Below are 23,832 nucleotides of genomic sequence, written 5' to 3' on the forward strand. Positions count from 1 at the left end.
CTGTGTGTTATCTGGCCTTTTGTTTTTCATTCATTGCCTAGCTTGAAGAAATGCTGGAATGTTTCCTGACTTTGTCAGCTGTGGAAGTTATGCCCTTCTTTGCAAACAGTCTATAAAAAGAAGGAATAATACTTACTATAGTAGATTTGTATAGCTCTTGTGAACGTGTGTTTCTTTATAAAAGTGCATACACAATCAGTGGGTAGGATGCTTTATTAAGAAAGTCATGGTTGGGAAAAATAGGAACAGAAACCATCTTCCCTTTCTCACAGATGTAATCTGTTCCACAAAAAACCCAATGCTGGCATTGTAAATAAACACATAGTGCCTCTTATATATGTTGTCTCCAAAAGTGACCTGAACTATGGATGAGATGAAGGAAAGGTAACCAAAGATTTAGATTACAACAGTTATTATTGATGAGAGTGGTAACCCAAAATATAAAGAAAGAGCTAGGTTACCTAAACTTAACAAAGATCTAAAGCATTTATTTATTTAGTGACTGGCGTTACATTAGCCATGAGACTATAATGCTAATGCAAAGTAGTAGTTTGGCTGCTTGTTTACCAGCTCTGTTAGGTACATGCTTGTGTACTTCCCAAGTGCACCATAGGAGGCCAAGGTCATTGTACAGTGTTGCACCTGGAAGCTATCAGCCTGGCAACTATGCAAGGACCGATAAGGTCTGTTGTTGCAATTGACCCTTGAAAGGCTTATTGCCGGGACTTTTCTGTATGTGAATCCTAGAAATTCACAATAGTCTAATAAAAAGGGGGTGGGGTGCTCCCGGGCGAGGAGTCTATCATGATTTTGTGAAGCCTAGGTCAGAACACTGACAGGATTCTAAATGCCAAATGAAGAACTGGCTTGTCTCCCTACCTAAGTGGTGCATATTTATCTACTCACATGGAACATACTGTAGCTGCCATAGCATGTTAGGATAGGATTTGATATCTGGACTTCTAACAACAAATGCCTCATACACTCTGACTTCATTAGCCAGAACAGGACTATACATAAAGGTCACATAGTGAGTCTGCATTTATGGTAAAATCTGCTTAGGAAGTGACTGACCATAAAGCGGCTCAAAGTAACTCTCCTCGAATAACAAGAATGTAAACAGGACGAAGGCCATGATAAAAGACCTTGCTTTGTGGTAAATAGGAGATAGCCGTATTAACAACAAAGGGGCCCAGGAAATTGGCCATGAGAGACATCTGTTCAGTAGAAACTAGTTACGTGCCATGTGTAGATAGGAAGGACTCGGAAGTTGTGTCATATCTTAGAGTTACGTTATTGGATGTTTGTATATCAATTGACATGTACGTATAATCAATCCCATTTGCATATGCCCCCCAATAAAAGGAGGTGCACGGCTCAGTACTGTGTCATTTCACCCGGAGAGAAATGTGTCCAAGTTTTCTTTCTAGGATTGGCGTTTCTGAGTGACCCCCCCATGGCTGGGGTTGCTATAAGTCCCTTTGAAGATATTGTTCCCCTCAGGGACTTTGCAGCACCCTCAACATACTTTCGAATTGCTAGGTGGCAGAAGCTGAGGCAAGCGACAGGAGTTCATACCCCCCCCCCCATGCAGTCAAGCTCAAACCGCTGGAGCAGAGATTATCCCTAGTGTCATTAAGCCACGGAGCCACCATGCCTCTATCTAGTCCATGTTTAATTTGGAATACACAGTATGTCTACCTAATAAGACTCTATGGACTTAATGTCAATGAATTTCTCAATATGTGGGTTCACTTTTAATGTTATCACAACCATAAATTAGAAGTCCACATTGTTAGACACATTATAGCATCTTGATTTATGCAAGAGTAGCCAACTAAGCCTTTAAAACGTCAGATATTCCACTAAGCACTACAAATACATTACTCTATAGTGGAATGTTTGTATCCAATCAACTCTTCAAATGAAATGAAATAATCTTAGAAGAACAGGTTTGAGAGTCATAAAACCACTTTGATAGTAGACCCCCACAAAAGGAAATAGCTCCTACCACACAGGAATATGTGTCATTAAGCCACGGAGCCACCATGCCTCTATCTAGTCCATGTTTAATTTGGAATATACAGTATGTCTACCTAATAAGACTCTATGGACTTAATGTCAATGAATTTTTCAATATGTGGGTTCACTTTTAATGTTATCACAACCATAAATTAGAAGTCCACATTGTTAGACACATTATAGCATCTTGATTTATGCAAGAGTAGCCAACTAAGCCTTTAAAACGTCAGATATTCCACTAAGCACTACAAATAAATTACTCTATAGTGGAATGTTTGTATCTAATCAACTCTTCAAATGAAATGAAATAATCATAGAAGAACAGGTTTGAGAGTCATAAAACCACTTTGATAGTAGACCCCCACAAAAGGAAATAGCTCCTACCACACAAGAATATGTGTCCATTAGCCAGCGAGCAAGCACCTGCCAAAGTGGTCAGAATATCCTACAGAATTGTAGATAATGACTTTCGTTCATTGTTACCACTGTTCCTACAAAGTTTTTGAGCTCAAAACTGACACAGAATCAGTTTACAATGTATTGATCCAAAAGTATATTTGGCAATCATGTTGTTACAGACAATGAATACTATCTTTGTCAACAGGTTTAGAATATATAAATATATGATGCATTTTCTGCAATAAAGGTATACAATTATGATTAATTGCTAGTAGAAACAACTTGCATTTTTAAAAATGTTCTTTCATTCTCAGACATTCCCCTTTTGTCCCTTTGAAATTCCAAAGACATTAAAATGAATCATCAGGTGAACAGCTTGATATTACTGTAGCTTTTGCATGAAGTACTTCTGAAGTACTTCTGAATCACTGACAAAGCATACACAAATCTAATTTATTTGTTCACCTGCTACTTGCACTAGTTCACAACACTAATGATAATGACAATTATGATTCACGAAGTCCTTCCTCATAATATGTAACCAACAATTTTATCTGGCAAAACAAGCGGCCCCGAATTCGACTAAAATACCTACAAGGAAAAAAAGATGAGGGCGGTTTGGCACTTCCAAATTGGAAGGACTACTACACTGCTGCATTGCTAGATTGGATAAGAGATTGGATGAGTCTAACAAACACTAGACTTCTTAAATTAGAAGGCCACGACCTCCATGCAGGATGGCATTACTATCTCTGGGACGAAAAGTCGTCAACCCACAAATACTTCTCCAACCACCTGATTAGAAAATCGTTAATTGGCACCTGGAAAAAAACTAAAACGAAATTATACAAAGGAATTCCCATGTGGTATGCTCCTTTAGAAGCCTATGTACATCCCAATTTACATAAGAGAAATAATATATTAAGATATAAAGACATCTTAAACCCAAACGGGACAATCAAAACAAGATTAGAACTTGAAAATTTGGGCCAAAAAGTGGAATGGTGGGAATACCTCCAGATCCAGTCTAAATTTAACAAAGACAAAAAAAATTTCGGGATTACCAAAAACGCTCTGTTAGATAAGCTATGTATAGGCCCCCAAGATAAGATAATCAAAAATTTTTATGGCTATTTAAACTACAACGACTTGGACACCTTTAACCAAAAACCCAATGTTAAGAAATGGAACCGCGACCTTAAAAAAGAGATAACAGAGGAGGAATGGCAAATAATTTGGACAAAGAACTATAAACTGACTATTGCCACCTCTTATAAAGAAAACCTGGTCAAAATGTTTTACCGTTGGCATATTACCCCAGTTAAATTAACCAAAGTGAACAACAAACTTTCACCAATCTGTTGGAAATGTCAACAAGAATTGGGTACCTACTTTCATCTATGGTGGGAATGCAATAAAGCCAAAACCTATTGGGAAATGATTGGAAATTGGATTGAAGAAATATTAAACTTGACGCTTGACAAGACCCCTGAATGTTTTCTACTAGGTATAGTTAGGCAAAAATTGTCGAAACCCCAAGTTCATCTAATCATCCACTTAACTACCGCAGCAAGACTAACTTACGCGCAGTGGTGGAAAAATGAAGACCTTCCCCCAAATGAAGCAATATTAAGGAAAATAATGTACTGCGCAGAAATGTCAAAACTGACCCTATTAGTCAGGAACGAACCGTTAGATACGTTTAACAACTGTTGGGACCCTCTCTATAAATGGATAGGTAGCAACAGAGAGACCAATAGGCTTTAAGGGAAAAAAAAAAATGAACTGACACAATTCCGGTATAAAGGACTTTATTATCTAATATTATTACACGAGACTGTATATGTATTTAATTATGTAAACTTACCACTATTACTGATAACTTCTTAACAAGATTTGTAAACGCAACACTGGTATTTATCATTTTTGATAATCTAGCCGAAATATGTTACTGAGCAATAATATCTTGACCTAATTTTCGTTTTCAACTCAACCCCCCTGCTTATTCGCCGATATTGTTATCAGTTTTGTTTTTGTTTGTATGTTTTGTTTTTTGTTTTTTGTCTTCTTTCATTGTACCATATGTTGTATATATGATGTATATGTTTACATTTTAATAATAAAATTTATAAAAAAAAAAAAAAAAAAATAAGTAATCTTCCTCAGGTTTACCCCAAAAGGTTTCAACAAGCAGTTCCAAATTACCAAACACGCACTTATCAACTAGGTATTAAGTATTTTCTATCAGCCTTGAACCCTTTTGGTCTGGTGGGCACATTTTGAGAATATATTGTAGATATAAATTACTCCATGTATGAGTCATTTAAAAATGACTCTGATCAGGTATTGGTACAAATAATTCACCAGACTTCCAGATGAATCTAAATAACCACTTCTGCAGGATGCTGTAAAAAACAACAACCATGTGCCATAACCAACTATCATGATTCTGAGGCCCCTATGAAATCCAGAGGCATTTTTAGCATTAAGATACTAGTGTCAGGATTCTAAGTAATACATCCCATTCAATAAAAATTCTGAGGCAGGTGAATTCCTCAAAGAACATTTGTCTGTTCTGAAGCCATAAGAACTAGGTGCATATATCAGATGGGACAAGAAGTCTAGCTGGAACCAGGGAATGATGGGAGAGGGCTGAAGTAGATGCCACCACATCTTTGTGCAGATAAATAAGCATTTAGGGACAAAGTATGTATATATACACGGATGAATCCCAGCGACCGGTTAGGTCCCACAGAGTTGGCCTTCTCCGGGTCCCATGGACTAAACAATGTCGTTTGATGGGCCCCATGGGGAAGAGCCTTCTCTGTGGTGGCCCCGGCCCCCTGGAACCAGCTCCCTCCGGAGATCAGAACTGCCCCCACCCTCCTTGCCTTTCGTAAAGTTCTCAAGAACCATCTCTGCCGTCAGGCATGGGGGGACTGAGACATCTCCCCCGGGCCTATACAGTTTATACATGGTATGTTTGTGTGTATGCTTGCTTTTAATAATGGGTTTTTTAGTGTTTTTTAAATTATTAGATTTGTCTTTGTTATTGTTGTGAGCCGCCCCGAGTCTACGGAGAGGGGTGGCATACAAATCTAATTAATAATAATAATAATAATAATAATAATAATAATAATAATAATGATAATACCACTGCTTAACAAAAGATAGCTTTTTGCTAAACAGCAGAAGCTAATATCCTTATGCCAGATTTCTTCTCATAAGGAAGCAATAGAACCTTATGAGGCCTTTGTGGAAATCTTCTTATCTATAAATTACCACTAAATTATTTCCCAAGAATATATTTAGTTCAGGTGGGTCATTTCCTGATGCAGAATCAATACAAATCTCCTGATGTTATTTGAAGAACAGAGCTATGAATGACCAGGTTATCTTCTGAACAATCTAGACCCATGGGAGTGAACCTATGGCACACATGAGGCTTTGCCCTATATCAGCTCTAGTGTGCATGGTCACTCCTCCAAAAGCCGCGCGCATGTATCCAACAGTAGACTGTCAGAGCCGCAGTGCCCCACCAAAGGGATGAAGCGAGACTATGTCAGAAATTTCCTGGCGGCAGAGCCAAAAGGGTCCAGTGGAGCAGCTATGAAGGCTTGCCAAAGGTAAAGGGCTGGTATGCCAACAGTGCTGGAATCAATCTATGAGGGAGTGACAGGCAAACACCATTTTGGCTGAAACAATGTGTGCTTGTTGGGTCCAGGATTTTTTTGCTGTGGGGAGCTCAATAAAAATGGTGGCGGTGCAAGAGCTGAGTTGGCAAGAAGCAGAGGGTGGGACAGGAGGCCACCAAGTCAGCAAATGCTCCCTGTGCGCCTCAGCTGGCTTCCAGGGTTCTTTGTGTGCAGCCTCACCACCCCAGAAAAGCATCGGTAGCTGCAGAGGGAAGAGCAAGAGATACCAGCCATCTCATATGCACTTTGCCCACCTCCTGGGATTCCCTCACACACCCTTCTTATTCTTATCAGTCTTTGCCGCTGCTGTTTTTTGTACGAGCAGACATGCCTGCCTCATTTTTTAAAAACAAATTAAAACACAAGGGGAGGGAGGCGGCCAAGCCAGCATTCTCAAAACCTGGGGTGGGCAAATTGGGAGACCAGCCGGGGTGCTCTCCTCACTTTAGTGGCCATGGTGGGCTTTGGTGGCGTGTCTCCCCACTTCGGGAGGGAGCCTGACTAGCGAACCCAGCTTTTAGGCTCCTTCCTATTGGGTATCAGCAGTATTGGAGGGGAGGAGAAAGGCAGTAGTGGCACAGCTCTGGCTCCATTTTCAGGCCAGCCGCCACCTCCCCTTCCCTTCCTGCCAGACTTCCAAGCCACTGAGAAGGCAAAAAGCAGAATCCAGGTTGCCAAACATCACCTGTGCTTTCTCTCACCTCCTGCTTCTTCCTGGTCACTTCACCCTTAGCCAGAGGCGCAGTTTCCACAAAGATGTTCCAAAACTCAAGCAGGAAAAGTGAGAAAAGGAGCCGAGTCTCCCAGAAAGGAAGAGAGCAAGATCCGAAAGGCAGGTGGGTCTGGCTGTAGCCTTCCCTTCCTCCGTTGGCACCAGGTACTCACAGATTCTGTGCCTTTGGTAAGAGATCTGTCCCTATGGAGCCTTAAAACATTCCTTCCCTTCCATTCTTTTTAAAAACCAAACTGCAGTGATTTATTTAACTACGGTTGTCACAAACACAGTGAGATCCAAAAGGATCCAGTGAGCACATGGTGCCTGTTGTGGTTGGCTCTGGCCAAGCTCCTGCCCCAAGGAATGTGGAGGTGAATGCAGGGAAAACATCAACATGTCATACGCCTGCTTTATTGCCGACAGAGTCAGGTAGTGCAGTTTCCTCGGACGAAGAAGAAGGTGGGGGTGACTTGGAAGAGGGGGGCTTGGCACACAGCCCAGGAAGCCAATCTCCATTATCTTCGGTCGATTCAGATGAGGAAGTGTTAGACCCACGCAGGAGCAGAATTATGTATAGAAGAGACCAATTGAGGAAATATTACAGGAGATAAGAGAGGCCACCTGTGTTTGGGTGGGGCTCCGGTAATTAGAGCTGCTGATATAAATAGCAGCGTGCTGGTTTGGCCGTTGTGGAAGACTATCTGATTGTTGTTTCTTCAGGACCGTGCCTTGCTGATTTTTCACAACTTTGAAACCAAAGCAGAGCAAAGTGTGTGTGTCTCACTTCGTGGAAGAAGGAGTGCTGTGACGTTTCTTCACAGCTGCTAGCTAAGTACGTAAGGACTGATTAAGGGGATTGTACAGCCTACAAGGTTGTTTTGGGATGAGTGCTCTTTGCAATACAAAAAGGGTGCTTTGTTTCTTTTGAATTTTTGTCATAAAGAACATTGTTTTTGAACTTTCAAGTGTGTGTGTGTCTGAAATTTGTACCCTTGAATTTTCGGGAGACTCATACCATAGAGCCTGGCAGAACAGTGCCCACCCTAGGTTTTGAAAATGCTGGCTTGGCCACCTCCTCCCCTTGTGTTTTGGTTTGTTTTTAAAAATGAGCCAGGCACGTGTGCTCATAGAAGCAGCAGCGGCAAAGGCTGATAAGAAGAAGAATGGGGCGTGATGGAATCCTGGAAGGAGGGCAAGGTGCACAGGAGATGGCCGGTATCTCCTGCCCTGCCCAGAAAAGCACCTGCAGCTGCTGGTGCTTTTCTGGGGTGGTGGAACTGTACACAAGGAATGCTAGGAACCACCTCAGGCTCACAGAGAGCAATTCGCTGACTGGGTAGCCACCTGCCCCACTCTCTGCTCCTTCCGCGGCTCAGATCACCTGGCAGGAAGCATGGTGGGGATTATGCGGGAGTGTCATGCTGGCTGTAGTTCACTTTGCACCTCCACAATTTTTATCAAGCAAATTCTGAAAGGGGCGCATGCACACTGCGGTGGTGTGTGGAGGGTTGCGTGCACATGTAGGGGCATGTTGCATTATGGGTAGTGGCACAGGCGCACAATAGTGCATATGCACTGCCATTTTTGGCACACAACAACAAAAAGTTTCACCATCACTGATCTAGACCTTTAGACAGAAATGTCCAACTAGCCACAAATTGTGAGGTTATGAAGATTTTTTTCCTGCTACCCTGCAGCTTGGATTTTTAATTTTGGAAAAAAACAGAAGCAGGGAGAAGTCCAGGCAATCAATCAACAGTAGTCAATATTGATTGGAAAGCGCACACGCACACACACGCGCGCACACAGACACACACACACAGAGAGCATATATGTACCTTTCTTTCCTTCTCATTTTATTCAGCATGGCTGTACACCTGGAAAATGTGCTTAAAGTCTTTAGATCTTCTGACTTCAGTCAGCTTTCTTTAATAAATTTCTCCTCCTCTCTATAACCCTCTAAAAACCTGCTCCACAACATTATGGATCTCTCCAGAAGTGGGTTAGGCAACATGCTGCTTGCGGAACCAACATAGTCTTAGCTATCATCAAGCTTTGCTCTACTTGATTTTTCTGTTTCAATTTTTAACTTCATTATTACATTCTCTAAATAACAACAACAATAAATTGGACAAAACCCAAATTGTAGTACTATAGCAATATATGGGCACTCGGGAGACCTCAGATTGGCACAGTTGATAATATTCTGGAAAACTAATTCACCCTTCATGTGATTTATTTGTCTTCCTCTGATAGTCACTGTATGACAGCCACTTTGTGAGGATACCATGCTCTCAAAATTCTGGAGATGCCATTGGCCCCAAAGCAGAGTGTGTGGGAGCCTGGAGGGATGGTGTGAATCTTTCAGAAGACACAAAACCCAACACAGCCTCTTTATTCATATAAGAACTAGTCTGGATACAGCCCCTTGTCTTTAAAAAGCATCCTTTTTCTTCCTAAGAGCTAAAAATATAAATATTCCAGTTGTGACAGACACTGTCACACAGGATTTAAAGTTTATTTATTATTATGAAATTAATTATTATTATGTACATGATATACCATGAAGGAAACAGAATTATCAAAATTCCAATTATTATATTTTTTTGGCCTGGGTTTGTTTCCAGTAATATTTGGGAGAGAGAAAAGGAAGGAGTGGGAGAAAATGAAAATATACTTAAATGCCTATCTTCAGTATCCCCGCCTGCTGCACTGATTATACCATTGTTCACACTAAGGTTGTGGAAGCTATTTTTGAGATTAACACAGTGCTGCTCGTAAGTGGAAGACAGTTATTTTTATGTGCCACAGATTAGTAAAACCCTGCTGTTTGCACACAGTTTCTTTGGTTTGTACATGAAATGGCAAACAGAGGCTGAGGTCAGTAAAAGATGAAATTAAAATTAAGACTGATGAAAAGAAAAAAAACCTATTTACATCATCATCATCATCATCATCATCATCATCATCATCATCATAACAGACAGCATGGCAACTCGAGTTTAGACAGTGCAATTTAAAGCGGTGGCTATGTTAAAATTCCATAGGCGTGTCTATCACTGGCAAATCTCTGTACAGCATAATTATGGAGCTTGTGGGTTTATTGGTTATTCAGGTAATGGACAGAAATGTGTGATGAATTCCTTGATAGATATGTATCCTGGAGATACCTTGGTTGTCACTTTATATGAATGTCTTCTGACAACATTGTATTAGTCACTTTAGAAAACTGTAACTTTGCTCCTTATTTTATTTCTACAAAAGAGGGAGGAGGAGGAATGCTAAAGCTAAAATCCTTCATATTGCATGCACTGCATGGCTGGCTCCCAGATGTACAGATCTATCCATGCAAATGCATTTATATAGATAGCCTTTTTAAAGCTCATTCATATTAGGAACGTGTATTTAAACAAAACACTTCCTTCTTACTCCCGCCTCCCTCTCTTTGCTCTAGAGACAGCGCTAAATCTTCTGTGCTAACTTTAATCCAGATGATCAATTCTTTTCCATTGATTGTCTTTGTGGTTTATATTGATTCCCGGGTCTTCTGGCCTTGGGTGTCATGAAATGGATATTAAATACTCCAATAAATAAATGTTAATAGTATAGAATCAGCTTAATTGTACATAATGTCTAAACAAAGAGCAGACTGAGAAAACACCGCCCTGCTAATTATACTTATAGCCGAGAGGATGCTTAACAGATCCTTTCTCTGAGCAGCACCAAAACCAACAGGTACCATGCTGTCTGAGTCTGCCATGAGTTTCTCCTCTGAAATATTAACAAGTGCAAAAATCCTCCATTTCAGGGAAAACAGCGAGATGGTGTGAGCAATTTAGAATTCTGAGAGCTGTTAAAAGTGCTCTGACTTTAGATGCCAGGAGATCGAATCATTAAAGAGTTCTATTTTCTCTTCCCACATGCTATTTCTTACTACCCCAGTCTACCTTTATAATTCTCAACAAAAAAAAAACAAAAACCCACAACCCCACCAAACAAAGAAGTTGCGAGGAAGGGGGAGACTGTTGCACATTATTTCAAAATGTTCTAAAAATACCAATGAGTGCATGTGGCGAGAACAGAGGGATTCTCTGCAATGAAGTTCTACTGAACACTTGCACTTTGCTTTCCCATCTGCTAATTTCATAATTTGATTTTTTTTTAATTGTAAAATGTCAACTGGAACAGAAAGTCCAGTGAATACCTCCAGTTGTAACCACAAGCATATTGGCATCCATGAGTACCAGATCTTATTTTAGATCAGCTGAAAGTCGAAATATTTTTTTAAACCTTTGCTTTTCTTTATCTGATGTATATAATAAATGGTTAAAATGTTGAAGCTATACTTTCTAAAAGCATGGTGCAGCAGTGGTGAAATCTACATTTTTTTTACTACTGGTTCTGTGGGCGTGGCTTAGTGGGCATGGCAGGAGAAGGATACTGCAAAATCTCCATTCCCTCCCCACTCCAGGGGGAGGATACTGCAAAATCCCCATTCCTGGGGAAGGATATTGCAAAATCTCTATTCCCACTCCACTCTGGGGCCAGCCAGCGGGGTGGTATTTGCCAGTTCTCTGAACTACTCAAAATTTCTGCTACTGGTTCTCCAGAACTTGTCAGAACTTGTTGGATTTCACCCCTGTGCTGCAGGTCTCTGAAATAGTGGTGGTAGAGGGGACATTAATTTTCTTACCTCAGCAGAGTGGTAAGCATCATTCTTGAATAAAATGCCTGGCCTATCTTGTTCACAACTTTCTTCAGATGAAGGCAGAATGAATTAGCTGTCTTTAATTTATTGCTAGGCAATTGAGAAGACCTTGTAGATAAAAAGTAAGAAGCAGAGCAACTGCTCACGCTTAATATTAACTGTGTCTAATGAGACGCTTACCTTAGACTTCAAAAATGCAGGTTTTAATAAACAGTAGGCAAGGATTACTTCCCTGAGGCAGGGTAAACTAATGGGGAAAGAACTCTAAGAGAGGCAGAGGTTCCTGTTGATATTAAAAACAATACCACTTGGGGGGAAAATGTGAAAAATCAGTTGAAGAACCCAAAGTTGCTGAATGAAGTTTAAATAAAATACAGAAATGAAGGAGGATCAAGTTAAAGTGAGAATGAGGCCAGATTACTAAGGAACAGGACTTAGAGGCCCTATAACTAAGGAAAATTAGGTTTAGAATGAGGTGTGATAGTTGAAGGATATTATTATTTTCTTTTTGCAGTTGTGTTCCAAAGAAAATAAACAATACAAATTATCAGCAACTCACTGAAAACTGCAAAAAAAAAAAAAGAAGAAGAAGAAGAAGAAGAAGAAGAAGCAGCAGCAGCAACAGATAACAGAGAAAAAGGCTCCTATTTCAACTCAGTCTTTTCTGAGCAGAGGATAAGCATTCCATCTGTCAGTTTTGAAGAGTAAGCTGAAAGAGCTTACTCACCTTGAATGAATTGATATCTTCAGGGACAGACATATAGCATCCTAGGGTAGGGAATGGTGTGCTGATGGGCTGACAAGAACTTTATTCATAATATTTGGAACATCCTGGTTGAAGTGACTGGAGGAAGCAAAATGTCCTTATTTTCAAAAAAGAGAAGAAAGAAGGATTCAGGAAGTGATAGATCAGCTGACACTATTAACTGGGGACTATGACTTTAGAGTAAGCCATGAAGCAAATAATTTGTAAGCATAATGCAGAACAAATCTTGCCAACCATTTTTTCTCCAGTTTTAGATCAGGTAAGTTCCTTTAGTTGTGAATAATGCACAACCCACATAGCACGATTTCATCAAAGGACTTGAAGTATCTCATGACTCTCTAATTAGAAGGCTAAAGTATAACTTAGATGGTACATCTATAAGATATAAGATGAATTATTGGCATGAAGCCATCCATGGAAAGTACTCATCGATGATTCTTTACTGAAGGTTTTTGAACTAAGGATTAATACATTTCAACATTTATATTAATGATGCGGAAGTGGAGATGGAGAAATGCTTATCACATCTGCAGATGACACAAACTGGATAGGATACTTAATTCCCTAGAAGACAGAACATTTAAAATGATCTTAGAATGTTAGAGAACTGGACTAGAAAAAAGAAGAATGAAATTTAATACAGATAAATGTGAAGTTCTTCATTTAGGAAAAATTAATTAAACCCAGGGATACAGGACAGATAATAATTGGATGGAGATAATAGGTGTGAAAAGGACCTTGAAGCTGTAAATGGTTCACTACTTAAATATAAATCAGCAGTGTGATATGGCTGGTAAAGGGCAAATTGACATTTATTTATTTATTTATTTATTTTGCCACAACAACAAAATTTGAATTTCCAAGTCACAGGATGACAATTCCACTATAAGTCTGCATTGGTCAGACCCCACCTCAAATACTATGCCTAACTTGCCCAGTTCCGCACAACGTACTTTAAAAAGGATTTGGATCAAATAAAATAGGCCGAGAGAAAGGTAATGGGGCTAAACAAGAAATTAGGTCTTACAAGAGAGATTGATGGCAAAAGTAAGTCTTAGAAAAATTCATTGAGAATATGAGAGCAGAAGATCAAGATTTATATTCTAGCATTACAGACTTCAGAACACAGAATAATGTTAGGAAGTAAGGAAGATTCCAAAGTGAATGTTTCAAAGTGAAAGACCCTCCAACAATACAAGCACTTTCATATGATAATCCAACCAATTATCTATAATGCTGATTGGCTCACCATTGCATGTATTTAAGGCCAGATAGCCATGACATCCATGAACTAAGCACAGGTTTGGACACAAGCCATTTAGGGCCAACTGTATGATTCTGTGGTTCCCTGAATTCTTCTGCAATCATGCATTGGGTTTTTTAGCAATTCAATGCAATAACATTCAATACAGTTTCAACCAAAGTAAGGCAAATTTGGAACCTGGTTATAGTGTTTTAAGATAAATGGATACTGTCAAAAGGGAAAATAAAATATTAAAATCTAAACAGACTGTAGAAAATGAATTCCTGTAAGTATATTTTTGCATTAAAAAGGGAATGCTTTGTGGCCACATTTGTTTCTTGGCACTTCCCAAGAGGCTCCTTCTGTGGTATTTTATCTTCATTTAAACTGTCCTTTTCAAGATATCTATAAAATTTACTTTATTGAAGACAAAAGGATATGATTGATGCTTTAAAAAAATGTAAAAGGGAAAGAGAAAATATAGAGAAAAATCTAGCTTTTGGAACGTTTCCCCCCCACAATTTTGGTGAAGATATTTTGCGTAGGTGCACTTTAAGTACACTAGTAAATGAGGCTGAGATTTAAAGTGTAAACTTACTTTTAATCCCCTCTGGGGATAGTCTTTTAACATCTGTTCCTGATCACTGCAGGTTTTGTGTGTTTTGGGTTACAATAAGGGTAGTGGGAATAATAGTTTTATATGGTATTTTAAATCTTGTTCGCCACCTACAGTAAAGTCACTTCGGTACAAAGAGTGGCCATAGAGAAGAATGGATGGATGCATAGTTGGATGAACAGCTAGGCAACTAGATAGAAATAGTTTTAAAAGACAAATGTTCACTATGATGTCTTATCCCTCAGATATTTGTATCAGAGGAGAAATCCCCAGAAACATTTATCTCCATGAAACAGAAGTAATTACAAATTAATTCTCCATTGCTTTGTCAAAATACAGATGTTAAGCAAAGTTTTATGAAAGGATAGAATAAAATTGGCTATATATAATATAGCCAATATATAGCTATATATAATATAACCTGCCAATATATTCACACCTCTTACAAAAATTCAAGTTGTATATATAAATAAAGGCTAAAAGGGAAGAAGTCAATTCATGTCTAACCATATTAAAGATGATTGTATGGTTTCTGTTTTCAGTGTTGATGAAAGTATCCCATCAATTGTTTCTATTTTCTAACAACATGATACACACAAACAGGAAATCTATCAAATGAGCTAAAGGACTGCAGCCATGTTTTTTTGAAAGCATGTACCAAGCAGAAAGCTTGGTACACAGTGTCATGTTCATTATAGACAGATGTACAGCTCTACGTATATCAAACTCTGAAGAACTCCCTAACTTAGAATCTTCTAAGGCAGGGATGTCAAACTTGCATTGTTTATTTTATTTATTTATTTTATTTATTAGATTTGTATGCCGCCCCTCTCCGTAGACTCGGGGTGGCTAACAACAATAATAAAACAGCATATGACAAATCTAATATTAAAATAATCAAGAAACCCTTATTAAAAACCAAACATAGAAACAAATATACCATGCATAACTTGTATAGGCCTGGGGGGGAAAAGGAATACCTCAATTCCCCCATGCCTGACAACAGAGGTGGGTTTTAAGGAGCTTACCAAAGACGAGGAGGGTGGGGGCAATTCTGATCTCTGGGAGAGCTGGTTCCAGAGGGTCGGGGCTGCCACAGAGAAGGCTCTTCCCCTACGTCCCGCCAAATGACATTGTTTAGTCGACGGGACCCGGAGAAGGCCAACTCTGTGGGACCTAACTGTTGTTACATCATTACATACATGTTACATACATCATGTTAAGTTGTTACATCATCACATAACATATCATGACTTTCCCCCCCTTCACTAAAATCGGGGTACGCATGGCCAGTGTGTGATGTGTCTGGCCCATGAGCCACGAGTTTGACACCCCTGCTCTAAAATCATAGACTACAGATTTTATCATGTTACCCTGTAAGCATTGATCAGTGATTATGGTCCTTGCATCGTTAAGATAATAGGGTTGAGGGGGCTTGCCAATCACAAATTCTATTAAACTGATTGTGAAAACCAAAACATCTTTATTTTATGTAATGTATGACATTGCTTTAATTCAAGAGCCCTATTCTTGCAACACTTAATACATCTCAACAAACTTAAGGAAATGGCCCTATACTCTACTAAATAAGAGGAGGGGCAATCATAATGATTGTGCAAATTGTCAAATGTAGATATATAAGAACTACTGAAATTTCAACAAGTAAATCCCCAGTCTTAGAGGCTCACATTTTAAACGTCAACATTTTTTTCCTTATAAAATAAGTGCAAGAACGTCAGACTCCAACCTAAGAGCATTTCTCCAAAATCATCTTTCCTCTGAAAAAACTTTTGAAAGCAAACACTCTTTGTAAACTTCAATAAGTTTGGTAGAAGAATATACGTGAGATTTTATTTTCTTGTTTTACTATGAATTTTATTTGACTATAATAAGCTTCTTTAGCTTAACCAAAACATAAGAAATGCTTAAAGATTTAGTATAACAATATCTGTTATGCTAGGTACAAGTCAATGGAATTTGCCAAATTTTGTATTCAGCAATTCAATAACAGTGCTCACAATTAAACCTAATTCCTAACTATAATTTTATTGTGGTTGCATTCACATATAACACCTAAGCATAATTTCACTCCCCTCTGCCTCTTTCCTTCCCTGTTGATTGGCATAAAGAATAAAGGATTCATTTCTGCTAATGCCCTGATTTGACATTTAACAGTCCTCCCTACTGTTCTGTCGAGGTCTCTGGTAGAATCCTCCCGAAATTTCAGAGATACAAATGTCAGACACACACACATTTGAAAATTCAAAACAATGTTCTTTATACCGAAAAACCAAATGAACTAAGAACTCTTTTTGTATACCAAAGAGCACTCGTCTCCAAACAAACTGGTAATTTGTACAAGTCCCTTATCAATTCTGATATACTTAGCTTGCAGCTATGAAGCAATTCACAGTCCTTCTCTCACAAAGTGAAACACACTTTGCTCTGCTTTAGTTTCAAAGCGGGGAAAAATCAGTACACAAAGGTCGAAGTCAGTAAGGCAGGCACGAAACACAACGATCAGATAATCCTCCACAATGGCCAAACCCACAGGCTGCTATTTATAGCAGCCTCACTAATTACCATAGCCCCACCCAACCACAGGTGGCCTCATTTTATTTGATAATAATCTCTCAGTTGTTGCTGCCTAAGCATCGCTCTCCGCATGCATGGCTGTATCATTAAATCTTGTTCCGAATCCAAGGAGGAGCTAGATAAGGAGGAGTCTTCGGAGAGGGGCGGCATACAAATGTAATAAATAATAATAATAATAATAATAATAATAATTGATCTCCTTCTGAGCTGTCTGCCACACTCTCCTCCTCTCTGTCACTCATGTCTTCTTGGTCAGAGGAGCCTTCATCAGCAGATCCCACCAGGAGCACAACAGGCCTGCGGTATGTGGATGTCTCGCCCACATCCACAGTCCTTGGGGCAGGAGCTGGGCCAGAGCTAATCACAACATCTACTCAAGCAGTAGACCCTACACCATTTCAGGCAATTTTTTGTCCAATCTCTTCTTAAAAACATCCAGTATTGGAGCACCCACAACTTCTGGAGGCAAGTTATTCAACTGACAAATTCTTCCAACTGTTGGGGAATTTCTCTGTAATTCTAGGTTGGTCCTCTCTTTGTTTAGTTTCAATTCATTGCTTCTTGTCTTGTCTTCAGGTGATTTGGAGAACAGGTTGACCCTCTCTTCTCTGTAGCAGTCCCTTAGATATTGGAATATTGCTATCAAGTCACCCTTAGTTCTTCTTTTCAATAAACTAGATATACCCAATTCCTGCATATCCTAGTTCATGTATAGTGGGAACTACAATCAACAATAAAATAATTGAAAACAAATTTGGGTTGATATTGGCTTTTTCAGTAATGAGATGTTCTCTTAAACAATTGTTCTTGGTTTGCATATTATACCAGTCAGGAATCTTCTTGTCAGTTTCTGATTTATTTGTTCTGGTCATATGGATGAAAGGTTGAGATGATACCGAAGTTTAGCATGGTCTGTTTTCTGTTCATGCATGCAGTGCTAATCCATGCAACATGCAAATGCAGCCAATAACATCATTCTTACTAAAGTTTCACTAGAGCCATAGCCAAAAGTAATTCTATTTTGAAATTGTGGCATATTCTGCCTAACTGGTTGTTTGCTATGTCCCACAACTGAAATCCATATATTTGGTTTTCAAAGCTAGTTCATTCCAACAAATACTATAAACTTTGTAAACATTTTTCACACTAGAAGATATTTTACCATTGCACAACAAGGGGAGCATATTATAGGTAGGAGACTTAGAAAATATCATACTTGGCTTGCAAAACCAGGGCCCAATTGCACCTGAGCTTGTAAATATGAGTATTAGGAATAATGTCTAACAAGCTGAAGAATATGTAATTGAATAATGAAGGAGATCTTACAGTCCAGAATTTTTTTTTAAAAAAAACAGTTAAGTGATTTTTGAGAGGTTGATTACTACCTACCCTCATTATCATCCTCCAGATTCTCAGATAGTTTGTCTTTGCATTTCACGGGTGAAGGAGAGTGACTTTTCTTCTCAGCTCCCTCTGCAAGTGCAAAAAAGTCAGAAAAGAGATGTTCATTCTCAAAAGCTGAGATTATAATGCTTGAAGCTGGATGATGATGAACATTATGACAATTATGAAATAGGAATGTGTAAGGTATTGGAAAAATAAATTGACTGCACCTCCATTTTGCTCCAGGGAAAAATCACTATACTTTCAAGCTTTGTGAAAATTGATTTTTGCCTCCTGTGCTATTATCACAGTTAGGAAGAGCCCTAGGCTGGACCAGAATGCCATATTTCAAAAGTTATTAAACTGCACATATCAATAATTACATTCTCTCTCACTTTTAATCTATGTTATGCCTAGACCATTGGATTATTATATGTATTTTACGGTAATTACTTTATAAAGTATGGACTTTATTTGCTAACCACTGTGAAACATATTCTGTCTTAAATGTATAATAGCACTGTCTAAATGTACAGTTTCAAAAACTTCATCAAATTCTAGATGAGGGACAGTGACCCCAGTCAAGAATATTGAATCAGTTTATGGACTATAGTCTAACTATGCCTGATTTTTAGTAAAATATTGATAAGAATAAAAGAAAACACTATTTTCTCAGCTGACAGTGAGAAATCAATAATGTTGGGCAAATTTGTAACTCATCAGAATTATGTCAAACTGTGCTGAACACTGTAATAAAAATACTGGATACATGTTACAATAGATTAATGAACAATTTGATTAACACAAGATACCTGACTCTGATAGATAGATAGATAGATAGATAGATAGATAGATAGATAGATAGATAGATAGATAGATAGATAGATAGATAGATAGATAGATAGATAGACAGACAGACAGACAGACAGACAGACAGACAGACAGACAGACAGACAGACAGACAGACAGACAGACAGATGATTACAGCAAACTTAAAAAATGATGATTAAGATTCATGTTCTTGAAAAATGAAATATATATTATCCCTGTTACTTAAAATGTAGATAATATAAAATAATATCATGCTAGAGGATTCGTGCAATATATTGTAACCCCAACTACTGTGGTAAGATTAATGTTCAAATAAATATGCATAGGATTACACAGTGAGAATGGTTGGATTAAGCGAGAAAAAAAGGGTTAAGAGAGATGCAAATGGAGATAGAGATGGAGATATCTGAAGAGAGAATGGAGAGACAGAGAAAGAGAATACAGGTGGGAGAAAACTATAGGAGTTTCAAATATACAGGTTTTACAAACTGCTGGCTTTATTAATAGGTAACAAATGAAATGATAGAATATATGGAATCATCCTATAAGATTACAATTTGTTTCAGACATTAAAAATCTATCCAATATAGTCATATATTTTATATATAATACTGTGTTAACAGATGTTCCCCAAACTTCTAACTTCAATACAGAATGCACTCCTTGGGTGCTGAAAGAGCATGGGTGTGTGCTATCATACATGCGTGAGTGCCCACACCCATAATTCAATGCCTGGGTGGGGAACAGCTTCCCCCACTCCCCAGAGGCCCTCTGGAGGCTGGGAACAGCCTGTTTCCCAACTTCTAGTGGGCCTAGTAGTCTCGTGTTTCACCCTCTCCAGGCTCCAAAAGCTTCCCTGGAGCCAAGGGAGGGTGAAAATGCCCTCTACTATCTCCCCCAAAGGTTCTCTGGGAGCCAAAAGCACTCTCCTAGAGCCTCTGCGCAAGCCAAAAATCAGCTGGCCGGCACACACATACACGTTGGAGCTGATTTATTATTATTATTATTATTATTATTATTATTATTATTATTATTATTATTAATTGGACTTGTATGCCGCCCCTCTCCGCAGACTCGGGGCGGCTAACAACAGTGGTAAAACAACATGAACAATCCAATTAATAAAAACGACTAAAAAACCCTTATTATTAAAAAAAAAAAACCCAAACATACACACAAACATACCATGCATAACTTGTAGTAGCCTAGGGGGAAAGGATAACCTAACTCCCCCATGCCTGGCGACAAAGGTGAGTCTTAAGTAATTTGCGAAAGACAAAGAGGGTGGGGGCCGTTCTAATCTCTGGGGGGAGTTGGTTCCAGAGGGCCGGGGCCGCCACAGAGAAGGCTCTTCCCCTGGGGCCCACCAAACGACATTGTTTGGTCGACGGCACCCGGAGAAGGCCAACTCTGTGGGACCTTATCGGCCGCTGGGATTTAGGGCAACTACTCATGTGCCAGCAGATATAGCTCTGCGTGCCACCTGTGGCATCCGTGCCATAGGTTCGCCATCGCTATCATAGACAAACAAATTAAAGTAATCAAATTAAGAAAACTTTAAAACTGGGCATAATTACTATAATAAAACTGGAAGTGACCTGGATCTCTTAGGGCAGAGGTCTTCAAATTTGGCAACTTTAAAACTTGTGGATTTCAACTTTCAGAATTTCCTCTCAGGGCAGTTGAGTAATGATCTGATATTAAGGGGCTTAGAGATGTTGCCTTTGTCATGGTCAGATCATTTCCTACTGCAGCTTGATTTTAAGGCTCCAATCCTCCCCTGCAGGGAGGCAGAACTGATTAGGAGGTTCCACCCCAGATGCCTGATGGATCCAGGTGGTTTTCAAAGGGCGCTTGGGGTTTTGCCAGATTCGCTTGTACACAGTTTGGCAGAGTCTCTTGCTGCGGTCTGGAATATGGCTGCGACGGAGGCTCTAGACTGAATTGCGCCTTTGCGACCACTCTGTGCCAACAGACCATGGAGATCTCCTTGGTTTACTGAGGAGCTCCAGGGAATGAAACGCCAGAAGAGAGGTCTAGAGAAGCGTTGGAGGAAAACCAGATCTGAATCTGACCAAACACTTGTAAAAGCTCATATGGAAATTTACAAACTGGCGATTGTTGTGGTTGGCATGCATACAATGTTGGCCTAATTGCATCTGTGGAATCCCACCCAGCTGCCCTGTTTAGGGTGACTCGCTCCCTCCTTAATCAGAGGGGAGTTGAGGAACCCTGATAGTGCTGAGGCCTTTAACTAGTTTTTCGCAGATAAAATCGCTCAGATCTGGACTGATCTTGACTCCAATTGGAGTGCAGAGTCAGTTGACAATGAGTCGCTTGAGGTGACAAGGGCCCGTCTTAGTCCACCTGTTTGGAGCAAGTTTGACCTGATGACACCTGATGACTCCTGATGACTCCTGATGACACCTGATGACACCTGATGACACCTGATGACACCTGATGAAGTGGACAAGGCCATTGGAGCTGTGAGTTCTGCCAGCTGCTTATTGGACCCATGTCCCTCCTGGCTGGTTTCAACCGGCAGGGGGGTGATACGGAGCTGGGTCCAGAAGATTACCAATGCTTCTTTGAGGGATGGGTCCTTCCTGGCTCCCTACAAGGAGGCACTTGTGTGCCCTCCTCCTCAAGAATTCTTCCCTGGACCCAGCCGTATTTAATAACTATCGTCCTGTCTCCTCTATGGGGAAAGTTGTTGAGAAAGTGGTATCGTTCCAGCTCCAGCAGTCCTTGGAAGAAGCCAATTATCTAGGCCCTCGACAGTCAGGATTCAGATCCGGCTACAGCACAGAAACTGCTTTGGTTGCGCTGATGGATGATATCTGGCGGGCCCGGGATAGGGGTTTATCCTCTATCATGGTGCTCCTTGACCTCGATATGTGTTTTATTTGTTCACATTTAAGATTGTTGTTGTAGTTTTATGGCACCTTCTCCAGTTCCTCTTTTCTGCACCTTCTATCTTATTCCCAACTTTTGCTGACATACATACAATTCAAAAAGGCTTTAGTCAGGTTCCGCACCAGCAGCAGTGGTAGACAGGGCATGTATGCAGATGCATGTGCCATCTCAAGCAGTCCTGAATTCCTGGACAAGTTTACAGGCACATTTTTAATAAGCCAAGGGCAAAGCTAATAATATAAAGCATCAGACAGAAGTATTGCCAGGGTAGAGTATAGTAGCATCACTATTAGATCATCGGTGGATGGATCTGGGTACAAAATAATAGTTTCCATGAATAGATTTTTCCCAACAAGGGATTGCTTGCTAGCAAAGATTATAAAATAGGGCCTCTATCAGATGGAAGAAATCACCAATAGGAACATGTTTGCCTTGCAAGGAGCTATGCAGACATTTGCTCAATCCTAGGTGCTTTAGGAATGAAAGGATCAACCCTGTATCAGACTATTCATCTTCTGCTGTTTCCAGTTATTCCTCAGGCTCTGCATCACATCAGTCTTTCCTTCCTGATCTGTGATGTTGACAGAAGGTTCTCTGAAAGGACATCAAGGTGGACCAGATCGCGCAAACTGTTAGTGACCCACTGGTGATGTAACTTTGGTGTCATGGATCCATGAGAAACATCAAATGTGATCTGGTGGTGAAGGTAAGTGGAACCCACCCCTGAATGACATCCTCCCTGTAGATTCTTCAGTCAAAGCTGGCCCTGACGCTGGCTTCCTATTTGAATCAGAACTCATTTCAAACTATAAGTACAGTACTTGTGTTCAGAGCCCTCCAATCACAGCCCTTCCAATATCTGCTCTTCTTTCTTCTTACAGTCCTGGGGGTTCCATTCATTCCTCTGAGCAGTGTCTTCTTTCAATCCTCAGCCTGCCAGAGACTTCTTCCTACACTTTGGAATTGGCTCTTTTCTTCCATTGCCCACTCTGGAAATTACTTTGACTGATTGTTTGACTAGTGGTTAATGTAGAGCCCGATGAGTTGTGGGGCCAGACTATTATACCATCTTTTCATTATGCTTAATATTTTAATGGTTACTCTATACAATTCATTATAGATCAAATAATATTCATATTAAATTAATGTAAACATTAATAATAAATGCATGTGCACTGTTCAGGGTGGTACGGGCATTCCTTTAAAACTGAGATCTGAAAGTTGGTTTTTATGAATTGGTTATTAAACTAATTTAGCTGGGTAGAAATCTGTAGTAATTGATCTTTATCTGTATTATGCCTTAAGTACTTAAGTAATAATTAATAATAACTTAGTATCCTATAACTTTAAAAAAATATATCAAACATAGATTTTCTAGTTTTGTCTAGGTTTTATTGTAACACTTTATTTCAATAATATGGAACAGGTCATTCAAATATATGAATGTTAGATATATATCTAATATTCATATACTGTATATGAACAATCTGCTCCATATTATTATATCTAACACACACACACATATACTGCTCAAAAAAAAATAAAGGGAATACTTAAACAACTCCGCTCCGAGTCCTTGGAGAGGGGCGGCATACAAATCTGATAAATAAAATAATAAATAAATAAACAACACAATCACTTCATTTTTGCCCACGCTGCTTTGAATCCCAGCAAGGGGAGCCTCAGGGGAATCCCAGCAGCTCAAGAACGGGCACTTCAGCTGGCAACAGAAGTCCGTAGGTGGGGTTTCCCAGTGAGGGGAGGCTCAGGGGAATCCCAGCAGTGCAAGAACAGGCACTTCGGCTGGCAATGGAAGTTTGGAGGTGGGGATTCCCAGTGGCGCAAGGCAAAAGGGGTGAGTTTTGGGATTGCACGCATTATTCACTTTTACATTGATTCCTTTGGGAAACATTGTTTTACATTACGAACTTTTCTACTTACGA

General features: G+C 39.6%; 1 protein-coding gene across 3 annotated transcripts in view; it reads right to left on the minus strand.

Moving 5' to 3' along the window:
* MACROD2 (mono-ADP ribosylhydrolase 2) overlaps window positions 1–23,832 on the minus strand; it is a 1,339,842-nt gene that overhangs the window by 129,781 nt on the left and 1,186,229 nt on the right. For all 3 annotated transcript variants that reach the window (XM_070732607.1, XM_070732608.1, XM_070732606.1), the window contains one exon: window positions 18,149–18,232. In XM_070732607.1, the coding sequence (XP_070588708.1) occupies window positions 18,149–18,232 (84 nt within the window). The remainder of the gene's footprint in view (window positions 1–18,148; window positions 18,233–23,832) is intronic.

Source organism: Erythrolamprus reginae, chromosome 1 (assembly GCF_031021105.1).
Source record: "Erythrolamprus reginae isolate rEryReg1 chromosome 1, rEryReg1.hap1, whole genome shotgun sequence".
Classification (NCBI taxonomy): domain Eukaryota; kingdom Metazoa; phylum Chordata; class Lepidosauria; order Squamata; family Dipsadidae; genus Erythrolamprus; species Erythrolamprus reginae.